This window comes from Vicugna pacos, chromosome 6, assembly GCF_048564905.1.
Source record: "Vicugna pacos chromosome 6, VicPac4, whole genome shotgun sequence".
In the NCBI taxonomy this organism is placed as follows: domain Eukaryota; kingdom Metazoa; phylum Chordata; class Mammalia; order Artiodactyla; family Camelidae; genus Vicugna; species Vicugna pacos.
Genome location: NC_132992.1, coordinates 28,396,751 through 28,421,598, shown reverse-complemented (window position 1 = coordinate 28,421,598; position 24,848 = coordinate 28,396,751). Strand labels below are relative to the sequence as shown.

Here is a 24,848-nt window from a genome sequence, read left to right as displayed (position 1 = left end):
TGAAGTCAGACAGAGAAAGATAAATACTGTATGATATCACCTATATGTGGAATCTAAAAGATACAACAAACTAGAAACTATAACAAAAAAGAAAGGCTCACAGATATAGAGAACAAACAAGTGGTTCCCAGTGGGAAGAGGGAAGGGAGAGGAGGAGCAACATAGGGGTAAGGGATTAAGCAGTACAGACTGTTATGTACAAAATGAACTACAGGGATATACTATACAACACTGGGAATATAGCCAATATTTTATAATAATTATAAAGGGAATATAACCTTTAAAAATTGAATCACTATATTGTACACCTGTAACATATAATATTGTACATCAGCTGTATGTCAACAAAAAATTAAAAATTTATAAAAGCAGAGGAAGCAATATACCCAAATATAAAGGCACAAGAAAATACGATGAGTGCCAAGAACGGCAAGGAGTCCCACGTGATGGGAGCATGGGACATGGAGTGGGACGTAGCAGAAGCCAGGTTGTGGAGCTCTTCCTGTGCAACTTGAATAAAGTGTATCCTGGACAGGGGGTGGTGGGGAGGGGGAGGGCAGCTAGTGAACACACTAAGCAGAGCAGTAGCATCATGCCTTTTGCCTTTTAAGCTGGCAACCTGGTGACAATGCAGAGAGTCTGTTACAGGTCCTGTATAATTAAGTTCTAACTTAAAGACGGAATCTTTGCTCTCAGAAGTCTTACCTTTTTCAAATAGACCCCCATGTCATTATCTTTCCTTTAGCATTGGAGGAGTGATTCAGTTAATTAGGTCAAAAATTGCATAACCTATGATCACTAAGTTTAAAAAAAAATTAGGTGAGAATCATCAGAAGCACCTCTCCCATCAAACCTACCCCCTTGATTCCCAGCATTTGCGAAATTATCCGTGAGCTTCTCTTTCTCTTCTGAGGATTAAATAGAACAAAATGGGCTGAAACAGCAAATAAAACAACTTGAGGACAGACATAGGCAGCAGCCTCCTGTGGAAAAAGCTTAGGATAAGGATATCGACTTTATGAGTAAAATGGGAAAACGGTGAGGTTTTGAGCAGAGGACACCTGATCTGACCTGTAAATGATCACATGGAAAATTATTGTCTTATGAGAGTGGTTGTAGACATTTCTTAAGAAAGAAAGGAGCATTCTGCTTGTGATTTTTTTGTTATTCATCCCAAAGGCAGAGAGCCGGACTAAAGACCACTAGCGTTTGTTTCCAGCCAATTAGTGATGAAGGAGTGCCCCTGTAGCTGCCCAGCATGTTAGTCACCGTGTTAATCACTCACGTTCAATACGTGCAGTGGGCACGACCACCTGGTAAGATGGATCTTACTGTTCCAGTTTTATGGGTAGAGCTCAGTGCAGTTAAGTGACTTCCCCAAGGTCTTTCGGTTAATAAGTGGCAGAGCAGAAATTCAACTGCCCGACACAAAGTCCAGGCTCTCTCTACTGTACCTGTGTTTAACTGTCGGAGCAGCCATCCCCTGAAAGCTTGACTCCCTAGAAGCCTCTACAGGATGTGGAACCATCGAAGATCTGACTGCAGTGATTCTGGTTCAGCCAAGCGCTGTGCCCTTTCCAAGCGGGAGGTAGGCGTTATCATTATTTTCCAGAGGAGGAAGCTGGAACACAGGACACGTGCAACGGGTCCATGACATTTAAATGGCTGGGCTGGGCTTAAAACTTGGCATTAAAGTATCTCGAGTTCTGATTGACATTCCTTGGGCCCACAACCATTGAATAGAAAGGGCCATTTCTGCTTCACTTGGTAGACCACAGTACTTATGAATTTCAGAATCGTTATCGTGGGGTGATTTTATGATAACGAATGAGACAGTGGCCATCACATGAACCAGGAAACAAAATTCCAAAGCATTAAAGATTTACACAAAAACAAATGGCTTTTATCCAGTAATGGCTGCATTAAACAAAACCCACGTAAATATTCCTTAGATTAAAAAAAAAAAAACAGCCTCTGAAGAAACCATGTGGCTTTTTCTCTGTGGCACAGAATTATGAAAACTATTGCTCTTTAACAGAGAAGATTAAAATATAAGAAAAGCAGCACAGTTCTGGCAGGGACAGAAAAATTAGAGTATGCTGTAGGTGGGCACCAAGCAGACTTCCCACTCAACTCTCTCCCTGCACTTGCAGTAAATCTCCATCATCACAATGTTTCCCTAGCCTGGAGAAAGGAGGTTTGGAAGGCAAAAATCGATGTTCAGCAAAACGTCTCATTTTTAGTACTCTGGTTTGTTTTTCTTATTTCTTTGATCATCTTAAACTGTAAGGTTTTCCTCATTCAAAGCAGTTGTTTTATTGCCATGATTTGAAAAATAATTTACCTTGTTGTAGGCAAGGAGACAGCTTCTTGTGAAAGAAAGAGGAGAGAGAGGAGGGTCGGGGATCCCCATCACTTGTCTGTCTCCCTGATGCTGTATCAGTACCTGACAGTGCCTCCCAACGTCCTCTTCTCGAAGCCTACCCACCCCCTCGCCACGCACACCTAGCACCAGATCTAAACTGAAAAAGAAACACCTAAATACTTCATCCATGTGGCTTTGTAGAAGAGAAAACTAAGTAAATCCCACACGCCGATTCAGGGCCACTGCTAGTCAGATGTGTAGCGGAAGGACAGTTTTCATCGAAGACTTGCCATCTTCATCGTAAACATTGTCCCTTTTTTGTGCCTCATACCTGCGTGTCCTGCTCTGGCTGTCCAGGCACCCCTAATTCAGTAACCTATGTAGGGTCTTCTCCAGGCAACAGTCCATGCTCTGTAATTTTTCTTACTTTTTGGCTTCCCTGACTCAAAAATTACTTACACTGCATCTTAATATCTCTCTCTTTTTTAAAAATATATTTTTATTGAAGTATAGTCAGTTTATAATGTGTCAGTTTCTGTATACAGCACAATACTTCAGTCATATAGAAACATAGGTAGATTTGTTTTCATATTCTTTTTCACCATAGGTTACAAGATAATGAATATGGTTCCCTGAGCGATACAGTGTAAACTTGTTGTTTATTTTGTAAATAGTAGTTAGTGCCGGGGGCGGCACACCAGGCTCGTACTCTCTCAAGATTAACTGTCTGTCTGCCCCAAAGAGAATGGAAGTTCTCCAGGGACCTTTATCCGCTTTCTGCACGGGGGATCCCAAGAACAGGGTCTGGCACATGGAATAAAAGAACAGAGCCACCTGTGTCCTTATGTCAGTAGCTACGAGAGCTTGCAGAGCCAGGTAGGGCCGACGGGCATGTTCTCTTTGTCCTGCAGACTGTTTGAAACATTGATCGAAAGTTGGGATCTTGTGTTTAAAACACCTAGCTTCTCTGGAAAAGGTGGAAGATCTGGCAGCAGTGGCAAGTGTCTCCCCTGCCGTGGCCGGGGCATGGCCTTCCCGTGTCCCTCCCACCTGATGGCTTCCCCGCGCTGAGACTGGGTCGGTCCCAGAGTTGAGAAGCTAGGGATAGAGTTTGAGAACACTCCGATTCTTATACTTGGCCTACCATTACCTGGTTTGTTGCTGATGTTAGAAGTTGAGTTTGTGACTCCAGTCTTTATAAACATTTCCTTTCCATGTAATGTCTTTTTGTTTTGCTTAGAGCATCTTGAGGACTTAAAATGTATAATGATACGGTTGGAAATTTCGCACATTGTGGCAGGAGAAATATTTCAGGCTGGTGGAGCTTTGAGGTCACACCAGGGAGGTGACTGCCTTTTCTACCAGTACCTAGGCCCTCGGCTTAGGAAGAATTGAGATCTCTGGGTTCATCTCATTTTCCCCAAAACCCTCAGAAGTTCTGTGGTATGCACTGCCTCTTAGTAATGCCTCTTTTTACACTTGGATGCTGTTTTATTCCAAATAAGCACATTCACGGAGCTATTGCAAAATCTTATCTCAGGCTTAATTCAGTGTGCAAAGGGTATTTCTTGTCACTAAATGTATATGCAATGACGGGTCAACCACAGTCTGCTTAGCACAGGTAGAAGTAGCCAGTTAGAAACTCCTGCTGACAGAGAACAGCAGCGGTGCTCCAGGAAGATCACTCAGGCCTCAAAGGAATTTTTCCCCTTGTTTGGCCATGCGCATAACTAATAATCACTGTATAAGAACAAACCACCCATTTGTTTCACATTTGGGGAAACTCGGTAGCCTCTGAGGGACACAGGTTGCTTTTCTGTATCTGATTGGCTAAGAACCCAACTAACAGAGAGATTCCTGCTAGGAGGATGGGGGGAAATTAGAGCACACAGATGGCAATGACTATGACTTTACCTCAAAGGATGTCGTTGTCAAAGCCAAATCACTTTAATATGAAAGAATCGTTTTTGGTGGAATGGACTGGACTTACAACAGTATACATCCTTAGCCTGACGTTCTTCTTTAGGCTGTGTTCATATTTTGAATATGAAGTTTTATGTTTAGGAAGTCTAGAAGCTCTCTTTTTAAGCAACCATTGTCCAACATATACTAGTTTAAGCTAAAATAACGTATTTAATATGTAGGCATTTTTTCACGTTTAAGGCGCAACAGAAAACGGGCCAGATGAAGTTCCGGCTCTCCCAGAGCTTACATTCAATGTTGTACAATAAACACACGAGCCAATAAGTGGTCTGTCAGGTAGACAGAGGCTGTAGGGGAAAGTGGGGGGAGAGGAGGACGCCTGGCAATGGATGATCTTTAATTTAGCGGGGTCAGAGAAGGTGACATTTGGGCTGGGACCTCACGAAGCAAGGGGGCCCGTCATGCAGAGGCTGCGGGCAGGTGCCCCAGGCTGGAGGAAAGGCAAGTGCAAAGGTCCCCAGTGGCCGTGCTCAGTGTGCTCCACCAGCCAGCGGCCAGCCAGGCTGGAACGGAAGGAGTGTGGGAAGGAGGAGGCGACGTCACAGGGGAGCCAGGCCTCTGGGCCATTGCGAAGACTTCAGAGGTTACGTCAAGGGTGACGTCGAGCTGTCGGAAGGTTTTGGGCAGAGGAGTACCTTGACAGAGTTTATCTTTTAACATCAGTGATGAAGTGAATGATGGTGAGGCACTAATAATGCCTGTCGTAACATTTATTGAGCATCTCTTATGTGCTAAGCACTTGATATGTATTACTGTATTTAATCTTTATACCAGCTGTATGCTGGTAGTCCCTGTGGCCGTGCTCATGGGACAGATGAAGCCATATCTACACAGTTGGTCTTGAGTGACTTGCCCACACTCCTCCAGGCAGTACGTGGTAAACTTAGGCTTAATTAAATAGTGATATTTATTTTCTTTCTCCCCGCTTGATGGAGGCACTGGGGATTGAACCCAGGACTCACGGACCCCAAGCACATGCTCTACCACCAGCCTCTGTTTTATGTCATTGTAGCCTTAAGTGAGAGGAGTCGTGAGGCTCATAGAGATGGTGACTTGCTGATTTTTCTAGACATTTTTAAAGGGTAAGAGTTGTACTATCATACATAACAGTATTATCTTCCGATTAGAGAGAAAGTATTTAAAAGAGCCACCCCAAAGTGAAGCCTCCCAGTTTCCCTGTTGTGCCTCCAGAGCACAGGTCCTTAATCTGCAAATTCAGAATTCTGTCTCAGTGTCATTGATTTCCCTTAAATATTTTTTCAACGCATTAAGAAACATTATTCTGGGAAAAGAGACTGTTGGCTTCTCTAGACTGCCAAAGGGGATCATGGCTGTAGAGACAGTGTTTTCAGAGATTCCTATGAATTCGTTTGAATCTGAGCAGAACTGCTGCAAACAGTAGTGGGTTTATTGTGTCGTTGGGTTTTTTTGGTGTGGGAGGTGAGGCAGTGCTGAGCACACGCCAGGGCTCACAGAGAGGCCAGCTAAAGCGAGGGTGACCACACGTACCAGTCTGACCAGGACTGTTCCAGTTTAAGCTTTTGTCCAGATGTTCATTATTAATATCACCCTTTCACCCTCAGAAGTGTCCCGGTGAAAACCGTCGTGTGACCATTCGCTCTAGCGGTGATCAAGAAAGTAGCGGTTAGTGGATGGAGCGAACTGATTGGTATCGCAGGACGTGGGGGGGGGGCTGCCGACCTCGGAAATCAGACTTATTTTGATAACAAATGGTCATAATCAAAATTAGAAGGTTACACAAAGGAGGTGATGGACGAAAATACTGGATTAATTAAAATTATTTCTCTTTCACAGCAAAAAAAGAGCATAAAATGGAAGAAAGTCACTTGGAGACTGCACAGAAAAGGTAAGCGGCTCTGAACTGGCCCCAAGGCTTTCTCTGACTAGCCGTTCTTTTTTTATTTTTATGAAAAATGTTCGGATTGTTGTGCGGCCATCGCCACCATCCATCTCCAGAACTTTTTCATCTTCAAAGGCAACTCTGTACTACTCACTAAACCATCACCACCACCGCCCCCCGCCCCAATCCTCTCCTCTCTCTCCTCCCTTCAGCCGCTGGCACCACCCTTCTCTTTCCTGTCCGTGACTCTTGACTGCTCTGAGTGCCTCGTGTAAGTGGGATTGTACAGAACTTTGCCTTCCATGCTGGCTTATTTCACTTCATATAGTGAATGACTAGCTCTTCTTTTGACCCCATCTGTCAAGACTCTGCATCCAGGAGCAGTGAGGTCCACGTGCAGAGCTGCAGTGAAAGCACTGTGAGGGGACTTGGGGACAGTTTTCCTCAGGAAGCAGGGACTCATCCAGGAGCGACGCCCCTGCCTCCCGCATGCTGACGCTGTTTTCGTGTTTGCCTCTCCTCCATCACTCTCTCCTGAATGCTTCATGGACACAGGGAATAATGCTCTCCTTCTTAATGTCACAGCTACATTAAACCAGTTACATGTAATGTCTTCCCTCAGATCCTGGAGGATATTGTAAACAAGGGACAGTTGGGGAGAAGGGACTGCATGGAAATCTCCCCCAGAGGTTGGGGAGGAGACCTCAGAGGTCTTCTGGTCAGCCTCTCACCCTCTTCGTGCCTCTTCTTTCCTCTTCTCCCTCCATGACACCTGAGTGGACCCATCCCCCTTGCCTGGGAGAGCCCCACGATCCTTGGCTGTGATCCTGTCGAGGGGTTTTTCTTTTTTTCAGCTGAGCAGGTTAGTCAGCTTGGCCTGCCCTCCCTCCCTCCCTCCCTCTTAGAAAGGTGGGTGGGGGTACACCGAGGCTTTCTTGTACTCAAGGCTGAGAACTGAGATACATTTTGCTGGGACCAATTCTAAACGTACTAGAACATTGAATAAGAGATATGGACAGGAAACAGATATCATGTAAGGGAAAACGCGCTTTACCAGCGTGTGAGGAGAGGAGCTGGTTAAATGCACGTGAATACGCTCCGGAAGTGGACCCCTTTCTTCCCACCTTGCCACGACTTCTGAGGGTTCTGAAAGCCTTTGACGGACAATCCCCACCAAAAGCGCCAATAAAATTAAAATGCAGGTGAAAGCGAGGTGAAGGCATGTCTTGCATTTTTCTGAGTGCAGACATGTTATTGAATCATGATTATCCTCCTCACATGACACTCTTTGACAACCGAGACAATTACATGTTTCTGTCTTTAGATTTTTAGATTATGCCCCTTTATTGGCTTCATCCCGTATGTATTATATGTGTAGACATTATCTCTGTATTAAACTTCCCTTCCTCGGTGTGTAAAGCTAGTGTGTCTGTGTTGTAGAAATATTCTACATGCGTTAAAAAAAAGCAAGACCATCAACAAGAGCACATGGGTATCAGGCTAAACAGAATTTCACTTTCTAAGGGGGGATGTCAAATTTCTAATACTTCTTCAAGATTCTTGCTTCAGGAAAAGGGAGCCCGTCTGAGAGGGGCCGAAGTTGCTGCTGTGCATTAGCTATGCTGAGGGGGGTCATAAATTTTGGTTGTCAGCGTTTTCCGTGACTTTGTGGTGAAGGTAGCCTAGCTTTCATGTCATACATGAAATATGTTAGATCCCATCTTTAATGTAGAAACCACAGTTGTTTGGTTACACTCTTTAAGGAGGTTGGTGGTCAGTGTTGCAATATTCGTGTGAGATTTAGTAAATTCTTCTGTTTTATCCTCAAGAGAAACAATTTACTCTGAGGCTAAGGAATATTTGCTTTTCCTCAGCAGTTTCTAAAGGCACGCATGGAGCACAACGAGAGGATGTGTTCCGCCCCAGCGTCTCAACACTGCATAAGCACAACAGTTCGCTTTGCCGCGGGCTCTTTGATATAATCGTTGTCTGTACCCTGAAAATATTTAGCTGAATCAAAAAGATACAAATCAGACAAGGAATTACAGCAAAGAGGAGTCAGGGAATAGTTCAGAGTGGAGCAGGGAAGTTTTATAAAACATAACATACGATTAGAAATCAACCTTTTAAAACCTGAAAGCTATTTTAGAGTTCTCTCCTGACAACCAGAAATTTCAGACAGTGCAGTTGCCCCTTTGTCTACTGGAGAAAATTCCCCCGGTTATTAAATATCAGTGGTTTTCATACCCAAATTTCAGATTTTCAATAACCAGTCTTCTCTACTATCATATAATGGAAAAGAATCTGAAAAAAAATACACACACACACATTATATATATATATATGTGTATATATATAAAACTGAATTGCTTTGCTGTATACTTGAAACTAACATTGCAAATCAACCACACTTCAATAAAGAATAAAATTTAAAAAGAATAACCAGTCTTCTGTGAATCAAAACTGAATTTGAAAGGAAGAAAGTTGTTTTTGGCAGTGGGGACTGGGGGGAACAATAGTCTAGACCTTATCAGATAGTTGGAGATTCACATTCTAGCTTTTCTAGCTTTTAACTTTTCCTTGAACAAAGGGATAACACTGAAATCAAAAAAGACATACCCTCAGGCGACCTCATCTCTCTTAAAGTTGCAGGGTGCCAAAGCCAGGCCATCCTCTGCAACTCTGTTTGCTTTGGTTCCTCTGAAGAGGTTCACTGGCTTTCTTAGTTTTTTAAACACATAGGGGGGAAAATGCTGAAATTTAGTATTTCCTTTCATTTTCATCCTCTTTGAGGGTTAGTGAGCAGGGCCTCACAGATCCCCGGGGGAGAGGTGGTGAGGGTCCATGGTTAGCTTCAGTTTAGCGTTGAGAAAAGGGAGGCCTGCCGGCTGGTGATAGGCTCTTCCCAGGCTCTGTGATAAGCCACCATGCAATGCTGCCGTCCTCGAAAACTGCAGCCATGTTCGCAGTACTTGGTCTCACAGCCTACACTCCACATAATGCTGGAGGTGCTCGGCTGCCCTGTGAGCACAGCGACCCGAGCTTCTGAGCTCTTCACTCTGTCTTGCTGGAAAGTAGGAAGATCATTTGTTGCTCTGAATGCTCAAAGTGACAGGCACTCTCTTCTCTAGTCGGTGCGCACATAGATCTGTTTCTTTGTGGTGAGCATAAGGAAGAGAGAAAAAATAATGATGTGCTCTTCGGGGGGAGGCGGGGTGGGTAACGCAGGTTGTGTCTGATAGAGGCGGCAACTGTGTCTAAAGTGGAAACAAAACCCCCAAAATGACTGTTTTATTTCATAAATGCCTGGGTCAGTGAGTATAAGCAACAGAAGGGTAAAGCAGGAAAATTTCACTGAGAATCAGGGGACCCCCACTCTGGAGGCCCAGCTCTGCCGATGAATACGGTCATTCAGTTTTTCCAGGTCTCTGTTTCCCCATCTGTAAGATGAGAACACTGGACAGGTTGCCCTGTAAGTCCCTTCCAGCCCTGAAGCCCGGTGACTCCGTGGGAAATCCATGGCCTCTTCCTTTCGGTTACAGAGCTCTCTGCTTAGGTATTTCCATGCTACAGTCAATATCATTTTCATTTCGAATGAAATAAAATATGTGCCATAGAGTGTACCTTTGGTTTTATCGGTGTTTTGACTGCCACAGAATTAGGAGTCGTGTCTGGGCGAAAGTGGACGTCACTCCTTTCTGGTTTTGCTCCAAAATATGTGTGTTTGGAATTATAAGAGAGTCCCTTAAGAAATTACTGCAGTTATTGCCTTTCTCCACTTATGCACTCCTAGCCTTTTAATAACTGGGAGCCAAAATTCCCTGACCAGTAGTTTTAATTTGCATTAAAAACAGATTGATTATTTACAGAAACACAAAGAATTTATGGGACTCAGAGCTGCTGCTCCAGCTTGGATCTTGCCTAATCATAGCTATGGAATCAATTAACAGTTCATCTGTGAAATGTGATAAAATCTTATGAGATACATATTGCCCAACAACCGAGAACGAGATGAAAGTATGCTCTGGAATAGTAACGGGGCTTCAGGGTTTTACAATCGCTGTTGAATAGAGTTCCATTAGGAACTCAGTATTCAGGATGGCCACAAAAAAAAAAAAAAAAGCACCGTGTCTGAGCAGATGATAGAGCACTGAGTAATAAACCTGGCCAGCCAGTCCTGCTTTGATTAGTTTCCAACACCCTAGAAAAGGGGGCCATTTATTTAAGTGCTGTTGCTCATGGCAAATGAGCTTGTGGGGCTTGGAGTGGGTGGGGGGAAGGCCTGAGTGCAGAGCTATAAATTGCTGCAAAGCTAGTGCCTCCAAGAAGGGCTGCCTGGGAGGCCCGGGTAGTCGGCTGGGACTGAGCCTCCACGGGGTAGGTCAGGAGGTTCTGAGCGTTACCTGGGAATCTACTTTGTAAAACTAAGTTCTTTTATCACCGGGTTAGAGATCCTTTTTAAAGATCAAAAATGACTTTTCCTCCCATCCTTGCTACACCTTCAATTATATCTATTTTTGTACATCAGTGGTTTATATTGCTGTATCACATCAAGCTTTAAAATGTAACCTTCTGAAAGATCATAGGGTCTTAAGTGTCTTGTTTTACTCTTGAAAAACTGACTCTAATGATGAATGATTGACCCAGAGGACAAAGCCAGCAGATGCCAGAACAAGGGTAGGACAGTCTCTTGATTTTCCGGGGACCACTCGACAGATGAATTATTCCGAGGGGGCTCTCTCAGTGACCCCTGCTGGGGACACGGCATCCACATGTCATCAGCGTTTCATGTAATCATTACACATAACGTGGAGAAGAACATGTAAATGGCATAGATTTGAGACAATGAACAAACCCCAAAAGCTTTACCTGCATCCACCCTGGAATTATACATGCTGGTTTTTAGATAGATAAGACATGCCCAGAAGTCTCCCCAGTCATGCTGAGTTTCTTAGAAAATCGGCTTGAACACGTAGATTGTGCCCAGGCTGAGGATAAGCCACAGTCACTGCGAGCCTAGACTTCTGTGCTAGAGAAGAGACACGCGGGAAATTGCCCCAGTGTCCCCTCTCCTCCCCCAATGGGTTTTAGTGGTGTTCACAGGCTCTCACCCTCTCCCTCTCTGTTTTATCCTCTACATTTGCAGTTTTGAAACAACAGTGGGATATTTTGGGATGAAGCCAAAGTCTGGTGAGAAGGAGATCACACCCAACCACGTGTTTATGGTGTGGTACGAGTTCTGCAGTGACTTCAAGACAATTTGGAAACGGGAGAGTAAAAACATATCTAAAGAAAGGTAAGGCTCTAGTAGATTGACTAACACGCACACACCCGGAGCCTGGGAAACCTCCTTCTGCAACCTCACGAAGTGTGCCCACCTCACACAGTCAGTATTGCCTCTCAGAGCCAGTGGACACGGAGCGAGGATTATTGCCTCGGGGTTCGTGGGGAAATTCAAGGGGGAGGCTTACTGTCCGCACAAGCAGATACACTCACGTGATCTGATAAGTTACACTTTCTTAACCCCTTCCAATTACTAGCTAGTAAATGAAAGGGGAGCTGTGCTAATTTGCAACAGATTGCTTCTCTGCGGATTTTCATGTTGGCCCAGGCTAAATGAGGCAGCCTTGCTGTCGCAGACAGTACAGACAAATAAAAGTGAATGCTTTTCCCATTAATACACTGAACTTGCATCAAAGGGAAATCTCTGCGACTCGGGCCACACTTAACACAGTGTTGAAGCCCCGCTCTGGATTTACAGCGCCACTTCTGACTCCCCGTATCCTGCTGAGGACATCAAACTGTGTGCCGCTCGGCCTCATTGCAGCCTCCTGATTTTATTAGTTGGGGGTAGAAGGCAAACCTCGGCTCTGAATATAGGGAGGGCGTGTGTGTTCTCCTTGGAGAGAGACTGGATTTGGCCCTGTTTATTGGAAAGAAAGCATTTCTGCTTGATCGCAGTTTTGATTGGGTTGCCACTGTTCTGCAAAGGGTGTCATGGATCTAAACTTCAAACAGGTCTTGCTGCTACTCCTGAGAAACAGATGTATGAGAGTGTCATTCGAAGTGGAGGAGGAGACAAATGAAGGGAACCAGTTTAAGTGTAGCACCTATATCTCACTAAACATGGAGACCTGAAATTCCATAATTCAGTATTTTTGTGCTTTACTTTGTAATCAGAGAAAAGGTGTATACATAATGTATCTACACACACACACACACACACACACAATACACTAATATGTTTTACCTTAAAAAACTAAAGGGAGCCTAATTTAAAGATTTTTTGGACTCATTTTTTGAGTCTCTAAATATTTTCGTGGGGATTTCTTTCAAAAGCCTGTTTTTTTTCCTAAGGAAGTCAAAGAGCTTCAGAAATATTTATCAACACAATCTTCCCACCATTACCTCTTTTGGAACTTGGGGATTAAACTGAGTATATCCATTATGTTGAAAAACTGAAGCAGAGAAAAGTTAAGGGACATTGTTAAGAAAATAGATTGTTGATAATAACATGACAAAAATCCTAAAAATCTTGACATCTGACTCACTGCTCTTGCCCTGCAATCACTTATTTTGCCCTTTAAGCTAAAGTAAGCTTCCGTGGACTACATTCTGTGTTTGATGAGTCTCAGAGGAAAGTGACAGAACCAAGCTCTTGTCTCTCCCACAGGGTAGCAGCTGGCCGGCCAGCCCTCCGTGTCCCCACCCAAAGGCCAGGGAATCCCTCGGTGGGCCTTGAAAGTCCAGCCTTTGCTTAAGATGTTACGTGTTCAGATTTTGATCATAGCCCTCAGTGACTTTGCTTTTGTTGTTAGAACCCTAAAAATGATTCACAAAAACCAACTGGGAGAGCAATTAATTGCTTTTCACTTCAATAATCTTCTGTTGAAATAATGAACTGTATTCCAAGTGGGGGAATTTTTCCCTATCACAGAAGTTAGACCAAACCCATTGTGGGCCTGCGGTAATATGCAGCCGCCCTTCAGGATGACCTGCTCTCTGATTCCTAGCGATGGGCACTTACAGCGCTGGTTCCCGGGTGCAGCTGGTGAATTGCCCACTTCACACTCTGTAAACCAACACCTTTAAAAGGTCATGACTTCCCGGGACCCTTTTCAGTTCTTCTCAGTTAGCAATTTCAGGGGTCTCTTCATCCCAGCCGTACTTTGTGAGCTAGATCACCAACGTTTCTAACCTAAAACATCTCTGAAAGTTAATGATGGCTCATAAAATATTTGTGGGGGCAGCCTGTTTACAAAATCTGCTTGTTAAGCGATGTTAGCACGTTATGCGTATTACTGCTCATTCAGTTCAACAAACTGGTTAGTATCCAGGGTTTTCTCATCAAGTGAGGATTTTTTCAATTGTTCTCTGCCTGCTACGGATTTTAGCTTTTAAACTGTTGGAATCACATATTCATTATGGTGAAGTAGGCAAATTAACTTGGTTCTACGGTTATAATCAAATGAAAATCAGTATGATTGCTTTGTTTTGACCCCTATTTAATGATATTTGATATTGTCACTTTTTACTATACTTTCCCTGGAATTCCAATAAATCTTAACAACACTAAATGTCAGGAGGTAGCATAACAGTATAAAAATATCTTCAAAAATTAAGTTCATGACCAAATGAAAACCTGACAGCCTGTAATTATTAGGGGAAAAAACTGTAGTTTGGGATTCCATCCAAAGGAATTTCATCCACTTGATTTTTAGATGTATTTGTAAGGCCAACTAAAACCCCTAGAATCCTTGGGGAAAATTAAGAATCAACAATAGTATTTTCAATGGGACAGATTCACTCCCAAATGAAATGGAAGTTTTGAAAACTAGTTCGGGCCACTTGAGGTCAATTTTAGGTGACGCAGAATATTTCCATCTTGTTCTGCTTAGTATGGTTTCCATGAACGCACACTAGCTTGGTGCAAAACTGAGATGACGCAGCCCCACAGCCGAGTAACAGCCACCCCTCAGGAAACTCAGAACGAAGCCTGAACACACAGATGACTGATCAAGACATCTAATGTGCTTGCGCCTTGCGAATGAATGACAAACCCTATTATTATTGAGCTGGTGACAGGGCCCAAGTCTGTGTTTGAGTAGAAGAGAGCTAGTATTTCACTGGGGATGTGGCTCCCCCGCAGATTAACTCTATTGGTAGAAGAGCGAGCTATTAAATGATGGTATATTAATGGCGTTAAACCTACCCTTGTCATGTAAGCCAGTGTTAGGCAAAATAGCAGACTTGGGTGTCCAGGCACAAATCCAGAGTGCCCTGCTCCCTAGAGCTTCGGTCTGTGACCCGCACAGCCCTCATGCTGCCCCAAGTACTGGAACTCATCCTCCAGTGAAATGTGCCGGGCCCTTCTCTTACCCATCCTGAGTACAGGCAGTGCTCAGTACTGTTAAAAAAAAAAAAAAAAGACCTCTGCATAAAGGGTTGAAAACCAGTATTTTAATGCCATTCATTTGCTTTGTGATCTTGGGCCAGTCCCTTATTGCCGGGGGACCCAAATATCACATCTGTAAAATGCGTGTATTGGGATGAAACAGGAACTAAATGTTCACCACAATCTTTTCTAGCTCAAAAGCCCTATGAATCTAGAAAGTACTTTTTTGGTATTTTGAGAAACTGCGTGTTTTATTTCTGAGATAATGCCCCTCACCTTTGCTTTTGAGCCCGTAAGGGACCATGCTAAAAGACGTTTCAAGGCATAGTCTGGTGGTGAGTCGGGGAGAGATATGGGGCCACAGAGAATTGTAATTGTCCATTTGGATTTGGTAAATGCTTTCAGTGACCTTCCCTCACACCCCCAGTTCTTCCCCTAAAATGCTAAGGTTGGTCTTGAAGACCACAGTTTTGAATTGGAAGCATGCACACAAAAAATCTTTCCCCCTGTTTGTCTGCATCCAACATCACATGTAGTGGTTGATAAAATGTCATCATGATTCTTATTCTCAGAGGCAGCTCTGCCTCAGTTTGACTTTTTCATGCACTTTTGTATTTGTGCCTCTTGACAGGCAAACACTGAACAGAGTTCTGTAGCACACATTTCTTCCACCTATTAAGTCAACAGGTTACCTGAGCGTGTACGTAATTGCAAGGAAGTAACCTAACTTTCGCTGCTACCTTTACTGACTATTCTTCACTCACTTTCTGCTTTTTCTTTTTCTCCCCCTGTTGAATTGTTCTGAGATATACAACCTCCCTCATGAAATTTCCCACTATTTAGGATATGTTAATACTGCTTCCCACATATGCCCGCACGTGCACACGCACAGGCCACAAACCACTACTGCCCACAAAGTGAGCTATGAATTTGCAAAAGGTAGAGAAGTCCCAGGGGAGTCATGACTCCAGGAATAAAGCCTTGGCAAATAATTCACCCTGAGCCAAAGCAAACTTTAAAAGTGCCATTTAAAAACCCGTAATGGGTAAGTAAGGAGCGAATGAGGAGTTTGCTGAATTTTAGGCAAAATGCTAATAAGACATTTCATTATATACGTAGCTGTAGTTTACACCGTGGAAGTAATGAGTGGTTATGGGAATGGACGGTTCGTTTGGGTTTTGCTTGTTTGCTTGTTTGTTTTAGTTCAGCTAAATACCAACAGGATTTTTGTTGTAAGTGTATTACTTGCAGCTCTGATGGTTAATGATGCAACTGCAGGTAGTTCAGGGCTGTTGTGGGATTTATCCCATAGCTGTTCTCAGAGCTCCCTACTGCTCAGCTCACTTTAGGACCAGGAGTTGGGGGCTAAAAAGGCGGTCACTTAACTCACAAATGAGCTGTTGGTTGTCATGTAGACATTGAAGGAATTCCTCTCTTTATATGATAGTTATTCCTGGAAAAATTTCCGTAAACTAAAATTTTTATTTATCGAATTCTGCTTTTCTACTGACATACATTCATGATAACTGAATAAGGTAACTTTCTTTTCTCTAGCCCTCTGTTATGTGGTCAGATGGTTTGTGTATACTTAACTGCTAAGAAGCTTCATATTTTAGAAAACCCCTTTAATAAGAAAAATAATCACCCCCAGTTAACAGGCAAAATTTTGACTTTTGCTAAGTCGCATTGAAGGCCGTTCTGTACAAATACATGAAGAATAAATATCCCAGCAAGCTAACTTACAAACAGAATTTGTGATTCTGATAATCACAAAGGATAAAACCTGCTTTTTCCCCAAGCAATAAATTTAAAACAACTTCCGCAAAATTAAAAATAAGCCATGAATAAGGAGAGGAAATAGTGGGCTTTTAAATGGTAAAAATCATAGGATCATCGATTTTTAAAAACAAAACACCTCTTTTGACCCTCTTTGCTCTGGAAACTATCTCCTGTCCCTTCCAGCTTCTTTAAAAAAGAGTTTATATCCATTTCCTCACTTCTTGTTACTTAGCACACACTCACTCCTTTCTGTATCAGTGAGGATAAAGCTTCAGCTGCTGTAACAAAGACCAAAGCAACTGTTGCTTAAACAAACAAACAAAAAATTTATTTAACTTTTGCTTAACAATCTGAATGCAAGTTGTGTAGCTGTCTGGGACCCAGATTCCTTTTATTTCGTGGCCGCCATCATTAAGATGTGGTCCTTACTCACAAGGCTGAAGATGGCTCACCTCATGTCCGCCAGCGCTGCTGCGGCTGAGTTCCTACCAATAGAAAGGGAGAGCACACCCTTTCCTTTTAAGAGTCTACACTTAAGAGCCTGGAAGGTACACATATTTCACTGGGCAAGACTTAGTGTCACAGCTATACGGGAGGGAGACCAGAAAATGCAGGTCTATCTGGGAGCCATGTACCCAGCTAAAGACTCATGGGTTCCACTCCTAAAGGGAGCAGGAGAAATGCTGTTGAGACCATCAGCAGACTTTCTACCTTTCCCATTTGTGAAATCAAACGACTCTTTCTGACTCCTTGCCACTATTGGCTTTTGACACTGACGACAGTTTCTTCCATCTTGAAAATGCTCCAGTAGCATTCTGAGTCTCTTTCGGTAAAGGTGACCACCCCTCTTTCATCTTCTTTCTTGGATCCTCTTTTTCTTCTCCTCCTTATGTGTGGCCCTTCCCCAGGGTTCAGAGCTCTGCTCCCCTTTTCTGCTCTGTAGTCTCTCCCTAGCTAGTCTCAACTACTCTCGCAGCTTCGCCTGTCACCTCTTTGCCAAGTCCTAGCCAGAGCCAACCTCTTAGTTCTAAAAATCTTAGAAGACCCAGACCTCCAACCACACGCTAAACATTCCCACAGGATGCCCAGCCTTCATCTGCACTTCAGTATGTCCCAGTTAGAATTTATTCTGTCTCAGCTGAGGCTCCAACTCTCAACTGTACCACTCTCCTCCCCGTTGTATCCAAAGCAGGCTGGAAACCGGAAACATCTTTAATGCTGCAAGATTCACTTTGCCCCTATTGCTGCCTCCTCAGCAGTTCTGCTTCTTTACCCTGTTTTCTCAGTGGCTCTGCCCTAATTCAGGACCTCGTCTCTCACCTGGATTATTGAAAATCCTCCTTAGTGTTCTCTCTGCCTATAGTTTTTCTCTTTCCTCTTCAGTGGCCCTTAATATTATATGTAGTTATCTTTCTAAAACAGAAATGAAATCATATCTATTTGTTTAAACATATTCTGTTCTGAAATCGAGGGATGAAAATCAGCCATGATTGGTACTTACAGTCATTAACTTTGGGGGGCCTCATAACAGCCCTAGAAATGTGTATTACTGCTTTACAGATAAGCACAAGAAAGAGTAAACGCATTACCAACATCACGGTTTTGCTAGTAAGCAACAGAATGTGGATAAGGACCTAGGTCTTATGTGACACTAAGCTTGAGCTCCTTCAGGTATTCCCTATTTCTCCCAAATGAGAGCAGTGAGCCTCCAACAACTTGCCTTAGCTCACTTTCCAACCTCATTTCCCGTATCCTCATCTCCCACGTGCCTATGATATTGACTCTGTTTCTCCCATCTGCACGTTCTTGCCTTGTGTTCTCATTGCGTAATTTCTTTCCACTGCATCGTCCCCAGTTATTTTTTGGTCAGAACATAGTCATCCTTTAAGGGTGACCTCCAAAACTTCTCCTCTAAAAATCTTCTGAAATGCCTCTAAGTAAAAGAATTATACCTTCCTCTGGTGTCGGGCAGCATGTTTTTCTTACCATCCTCTAGCACTCAATTCATCCCAACTGGTTATTTTAGCACTTTATGTGTCTTTTTCCACCTTTAGGACTGAAACCCATTCCTGGTTATATACACTGTGATACATTCTCCAACACAGAGCCTAATAATTGTTTACTAATCTAGAAAGGACCTCAACACAATACAAAATAATACTAAGTGAGCATTGAAGATCTGGGCAGTGTAAGAGTTTGGCAGATGAAATGGTTCCAAAGAAATGTGGAGGCTAGGGAGGGCTTGGGAAAGATGGTGAGCCATAAACGGGGCCACCCTCTGTGAAAGTTATAGAAGCGATTCTGAAGCCAGTACCGGAATGTTGGAAATCAGCTGCTCGCAAATCTGACAGATCTTTCAAGTCACCTGGAGAGCTTTGTAAAACTATAACCAGAGCCACCAAGTCAGAATACCAGGGGGTAGAGCTCAGGGATGTGCAGTTTTAGAAAACTCCCTGCAGAGAGAGGGTGAGCAAGAATACATTTTGTGTTTGGTTGCTTCGATAAATGTCTTGGCTTTACCCATCCTTTGCTTAAATCCATCAGGTAGGCTTTGGAGGAGGGAAGAAGTTGTTCATCTTCCCAGTGTTTCTTACCATGTTCAGTCAAGTTTAGGAATGGCTAGACGCAGGTGATCGCGAAGGTCTCTTCCAGTGCTGATGTCCTGTGATCTTAGGTAAGAAGTGAACTGGACATGGACAGAGCAGATGAATTCAGCTCCATAGAGAAGAAAGGGGTAAGGACCTTCTGGCAACCGCGTGCCCAAGTCCTGGACTTGGAAGGCTTGCCACACACTTTGGAGGAATCATGTAGTGTGATTTCTGGGGCCAGCCTCATTGCCGTGTTCTCTCTGTGTCCTCTAAGTCCACACCGTCTCTCACATGTTTGCATTTCGCATTCCCATGATACAAATTTGCACCACTTAATCAGCTTGATTTAAACACGTATTTTTAAAATATCTATTACTTCTTAAGTGCTGTACAAGCTATGAGATGCCATTCTGGAGGAATTTAACCTCATGATCCCCTAATGCCTCCTTCATAAAGCTCTCCCCAAGAGAGCTCTCTTTCCTCCAAAATTCCATGGAGGGAGCACATGGAGAGTGGTTACTGTCTCTTTAATTTTGGCGTTGGTGACTTCTTTTCCGTTATTTTGTTATGGACATTTTCTCCCTCAAGTAAATCATAAGCCCTAGAAGACCAGGGCAATGTCTTGTACTTCTTTGTTCTCCCTCTAGCACCTTGTATTTCCTTGTACGTAATGAGGGCGCAATTAATATTTGTTGAACAAATAAACAATCACCATGTTTTCTTTTGCCACATTGAAATTGATTACAGAGTTTGCTGTCTACTGCTGATAGATGAGAGATCTTATTTATTTAGACTTTGGTGGTAGAATTCCCCAAATATATCCCATATGGGTTGCTTCTGCCCAAGTATCTAAAATCTTTATAGCTTTGTTAAAGAGGATAGACATGTTCAAAACAAGAAAGACTAGTTAATGGGGTAAAACAATCACCTTCTCTGTATTACTTTCAGTTTGTCTTAAAAAAAATAAAAAACTAGAAAAAGAATAAGGAAGTGAAGATACTTGGGATTCATGGTTGGCCAAGCCTCAAATCTCTTTAGAGCTCAAATAAGAACCTTTGAGAGCATCTGTCCACACTCTACTTCCCTAGCTTGGCAGACGGCGATGGAAACCCGAAGTAAGTCCCCTTCATTCAGCTAGAATATTTGTAAATTGCTTATCTGCGGGACTCCTGACAGCTCCTGCCTTGGGCGTAGAATAGATGGAGCAGGGGGCTGCCTGGGTAGTGTGATTTGAGGGGCGCCAGAAAGGCTGCCTGCTCCACCCAATCTCCCCTGTTTCCTCCCCCTCTTTGTTTCAGTCACCCGTGCAAGCAGGCTCTGATCAGTTCCAGTTTTTGGTGAGACTTGGTAGGTGGTACAGGTTTCAAAACCAAAAGTGGGGGAGCTGGCACCTCCAAGGATGTGCGTGTCTTCATTATTAGGATTAGAAATGTCTTCCTAAGACGAGCAGTGCGTTGAAATTAAACTTGCAGATTTATGTCCCAGGGCCGGCTTGAGTTTCCAGATTGTCTCCCAGACGCCTCTTCCTGAACAAGGAAACACAATGCTGTTACCTTTCACTCCGCACCTAAGTCGCCCAGGCGGCTCAGGGTGTTTCGTCTACCAAGTGCAGAGTGATTGGCTTTAACTGAGCACACATTCCAGGGCAAGTCCAGGACCCCCACCCCCACCCCCGCTTCCACTCCCCTGTGGCCTGGGGGAGACGCTCTGCCAACGGAAGCGGCCTTTGTTCTGCAATTAATCATTTGAAGTCAAAGTGTGTTTGGGTATTACAAGTGATAACCCACAAAAGCTATCAAGTGGCTGATTGTGTAGCTGGTGACATGCAGCCTCTATGAGGGCTTCCTTCATTGTAAACAGAAAAATATCTTAGGAATGAGGTAGGGAAAGTTGTCAGGTTTAGGAAGTGGAAGTGATGGGCTAATTTATCATGGAATAGCTGAGAGGCTAGATTCTGATGTGTAAGGAGCTAAGTCTTTTAAGCCTAAGGCGTCTCTTACTTCCTGCTGGTCTGTCTTACCACGGCTGCTGGTGAAACTGGTCCCGGAGTCGGGCAGGGGTGGAGGGATGGTCAGGGTCAAGGGTCAGACTCAGAAGAGGGTATAAGCTTAGAAGAGTGTGTGTCTGTCCACGTCTGTAGCCCTGCTGGCCTGCCTGAGATGAATGATGTTGAGGCCACCCATTATTCCATATTGTCTGTGGCTGTCTTCTCTAAGTTTTATTTTCTTACCCTTTGGAGACATCCCACATAGCCGAGTCCATGATGTTTTCATCAGTTGCTGCAGGGAAGGAGAAATTTCCCTTTACGTTGAGGGGGTTAATCAGTTTAGTCTTTTGTGATTTTTTTCTTCTTTTTACTGATAGTGAAGAGTGACTTCATCTGTGTCATTGACTTTCATAACTGTTATCTATGTGGAATAGTTATATGAAGAATTCAGAAATACCTAGTGAAGGACGGTTGTCAAGGTAGATGGAAATAAGAGTGGTTCCCACAGCCCCAGCAGGTCTCCCTGATTGTACCACTTAGAACTGAAACTGGATGTTAACCCACTTTCCCCTGGCTGTGGAGAAGCATCCTGACTCAGTGAACTGAGGACAGTGACTGTAGAGACTTAAGGAGTATCAAAAGATACAGAACAAACCCCGCAGAGTACACAGAGCCTGCCTTCTGCTGTCCAGGCTACTAGGCAAAGGCTGGTGTAGCTCCACCTCTCCAAAAGTACAACATTAAAAACAGCTCCTATCATGCTAACACCATCTATGCGGCAGGGAATATCCAATGAGGAAAATTCCAAGCTGGCGCCCTCAACCTTCTCCATGTAAAGCACCACAAACCATGTGGTACTGAGCGTTCTTCAGCAAAGCTGCCGCCCCACCTCCCCAAGGTCTCTTTGAACAGTACTCTTTGTTCCTTGACCTGGTGCTAGTAAGTTCAAGGCTTCATGGAGATCAGGGGAAAGGAGTGAATAATCAATCATCTCTACGCTTCTTGTACACTGTCTCTGACTTTTTCTCCTGAAGAGAGACCATAAAAATATCATCATGTGCTTGTAGAAGAAGCTGTCCCTAATAATGATTGGTAAAGCCATCCCACACTGGGAAGCCAAACTGGCAAGTTTTTTATTTACTGGTGTGATCTTCAGTAGGTGCCAACACCTTTTCCTTCCCACAAAACCCTTATCCACCCCTCGAAAGTGGACAAGGGCATGTTCTTCTCATGCTCTTTTGCTGATCGTGTTCTCCCATGTATTTCAGAATAGCCGCCAAAATGAAGAGTTCTCGTACTTGGTAGATGCTGATTCACACGTCTTTAAATTTTAGGAGAAGTCTAGTGTCAGAGTAGTTTGGACCTTCTGCTTTTACTGTCCTGCTTTTTAGGGAACTTGGGTGTTATTCCCTGCAGCAACCTGACTTAAAGGCCCATGACTGTACATACTGGCGCACAGAGCCTGCCTCGTTCCCTTTCTAGACTATTTTGACCTCTTTAGTGATGAGTGATATTGTCTTATTTTTTTTAATTCTCATTTTTTATTGAAGTGTCGATTTACAGTGTTAGTTTCAGTTGTCCAACAAACAGATTCAGTTATCTATCTAGCTATCTATTTTTTTTTCAGATTCTTTTCCATTACAGATCATTACAAGAAGTTATTCCTTGTGCTATACAGTAGGTCCTTGCTATTTTTCTATTTTATGTATAGTAATGTGAGTCTGTTAATCCCAAACTCTTCAGCTGTCCCTCCCCTCACCTTCCCCCCGGTAACCACAGTTTGTTTTCTACATCTGTAAGTTTAAGTCTTCTTTAAACAGATTCACATTACAGCAGGTCAGATTTCATGCTTTTACTAACATGCATTTCATGAACTATATTCCCTGCAGTGCCTCCCTTTTCTTTGCCTTCATCCACTGATGTTCCCAAAGCCATTGACTTCGAATGTCTTCAGTGAAGATGTGTACAGCGTCCGGGTCATGTAGTAATTAATGTTTCTAGGTCACACTGTACCGGATGGCCAATAGAGCTTCCTCTTTGAAGCTAGTAGCACTGTAGGCAAAAACTTCACTTCCATAATCCTGAACTCTCTTCCTCAGTCCCATTGTGAACATTACAAGAGTGAGTGATCTATGAAGTATGCTCTGGTAATATTACCGGATTGTCTGTTTTCCACTTGCCGAAATGAACTGGTCATTATCATTTAGAGAATTTCTAACAAGTATCGCCAACAGATGTTTAAAACAGAGTGGTATTTTGTGGGGTCCATTTACTCTTCTTTCATTTTTTAAAAAATATTTTTTTAGAGCAGTTCTAGGTTTACAACAAAGCTGAGAGGGAGGCACAAAGATTTCCCGTATATCCCTTGTCCCCACACATGCATAGCATACCTCACTCATCATGATACCTTTCTTTTAGCCAAAGATGAAGGTTATTGACACATCATAAGCACCCAAAGTCCATAGTTTTTACCTTAGGGTTCACTGCTAGTGTGTATATTCTGTGGGTTCAGACAAACTGTATAATAACATAATCCATCATTATGATATCATAGAGTATTCTCATGGCCCTAAACCTCCTCTGCTCTTTGCCTGTTTATCTCTCCTTGCCTGTACAGCCACCAATTTTTTTTTTACTGTCTCCATAGTTTTGCCTTTTCCAGAACATTTACTCATTTTTAAACACTAAAATTGACCCCACTCTTTAGAGTGTAGATTCCAGCCTGAGCCGTGATTTGAGGTCAGTTGTGTTCAGACCCCAATTAATTAAGAATGTCACCTAGCCTCATACTGAAGAGTTATTCAAAAGTTCATAGGTTGACAGTCTTGTTACAGTTTAGACAGTGATTTGGAATGGGAAGAAAGGAAAAGGGACCCAAACAGATGACCCCCCAAAATGTTAACTGCAGCTGCAGAAGTAAATTGGGAGAAACCTTTGAGTGCAATCCACTGGATTCAGGTCATCTTCATTCTGGGTTTATTGAGAACAAAGGAAGTGAATAAAAACTGGAAAGTAGGGCCGAAATCAGGAAGATCAATTAAAATTCTCTAAAGACCACAAAGATAATGAATCATAATGCAACGTAAGGTAATTCCTGACTTTACAACAGAGAAGTAAGTGGGTGTCCCGGTGAGCACTTACTTTTCCCACACTTCAGCTCATCTCAGTCTGTCCCCACTGTGTCCATCTGTGCATATTTGCCAGAGACTGTTCATCTCCCAGGCTTAGACCATATCTGAGAAGTAACAGAGGCAGAGAAGAGTGGCAGAACTGGCTGTGTTTTGATTTTTAAAGATTTGATTTTTCATTCGAGCCCCAAAGCTGGAATCTAGTGGCTGTGGCTGTCAGAAGAATCCCTTTTAAGAAGTCTTGTCTTAATCAGCTGTTCATCTCCAAGATATCCCTGGACAATTCTTTTGGAAGATGACTTCTGTTAGCTGTCCTTCTCCTGGACAGGAAGGTTATTTCTTTCTCTTTCCCCCTAGGAGATTCAGTGGGTTCTGCTGAGTTCCATCCAAGGAGTTTTCCAACTTTGTTTTTTCTTTTTTAACAGCAGAGCTTTTTTTTTAACCAAATGAAAACATACATGAAACCCCAATCTATAAAAACTGATAAAATTAAGCTTTTTTGGTGGAAGCAGTCTTGAAGATATTAGGGTCAAGAGAATCCTGAACTCTTCTTTCTTGCCTTGAGGCTGAGGGTTAAGGCTCTTTGGAAGACAGTTTGAAAACACTGCTGAGTTACTGGTTTTTCCATTAGTGATGAGGATTGCAAAACAGCCTGAACACTCTACCTACCCCACCTCCTAATTGGCTGGTATGCGTAATTCCGGTGCTTGAAAATGAAGGCACTTCTCTTATTGTAAAATTCATGATGATTTCAGTCTATTC

General features: G+C 43.2%; 1 protein-coding gene and 1 long non-coding RNA gene across 16 annotated transcripts in view; one reads left to right on the top strand and one right to left on the bottom strand.

The window, feature by feature from the left end:
• FMN1 (formin 1) overlaps window positions 1-24,848 on the top strand; it is a 432,624-nt gene that overhangs the window by 351,190 nt on the left and 56,586 nt on the right. For 13 of the 15 annotated variants that reach the window (XR_012073400.1, XR_012073398.1, XR_012073396.1 and 10 more), the window contains 2 exons: window positions 6,164-6,215; window positions 11,356-11,505. Coding sequence is in view for 8 of the 15 variants with exons in the window: in XM_072962721.1 (XP_072818822.1) it covers window positions 6,164-6,215; window positions 11,356-11,505 (202 nt within the window). In the remaining 7 variants the exon portion in view is untranslated. The other 2 variants (XM_072962726.1, XM_072962725.1) reach the window with 2 other exon arrangements.
• Window positions 19,883-23,436, bottom strand: LOC140697093 (uncharacterized). The gene is made up of 2 exons (XR_012073912.1): window positions 23,349-23,436; window positions 19,883-20,497 (listed from the first exon to the last, which is right to left on the bottom strand). It is a non-coding gene; the product is annotated as an uncharacterized lncRNA (long non-coding RNA).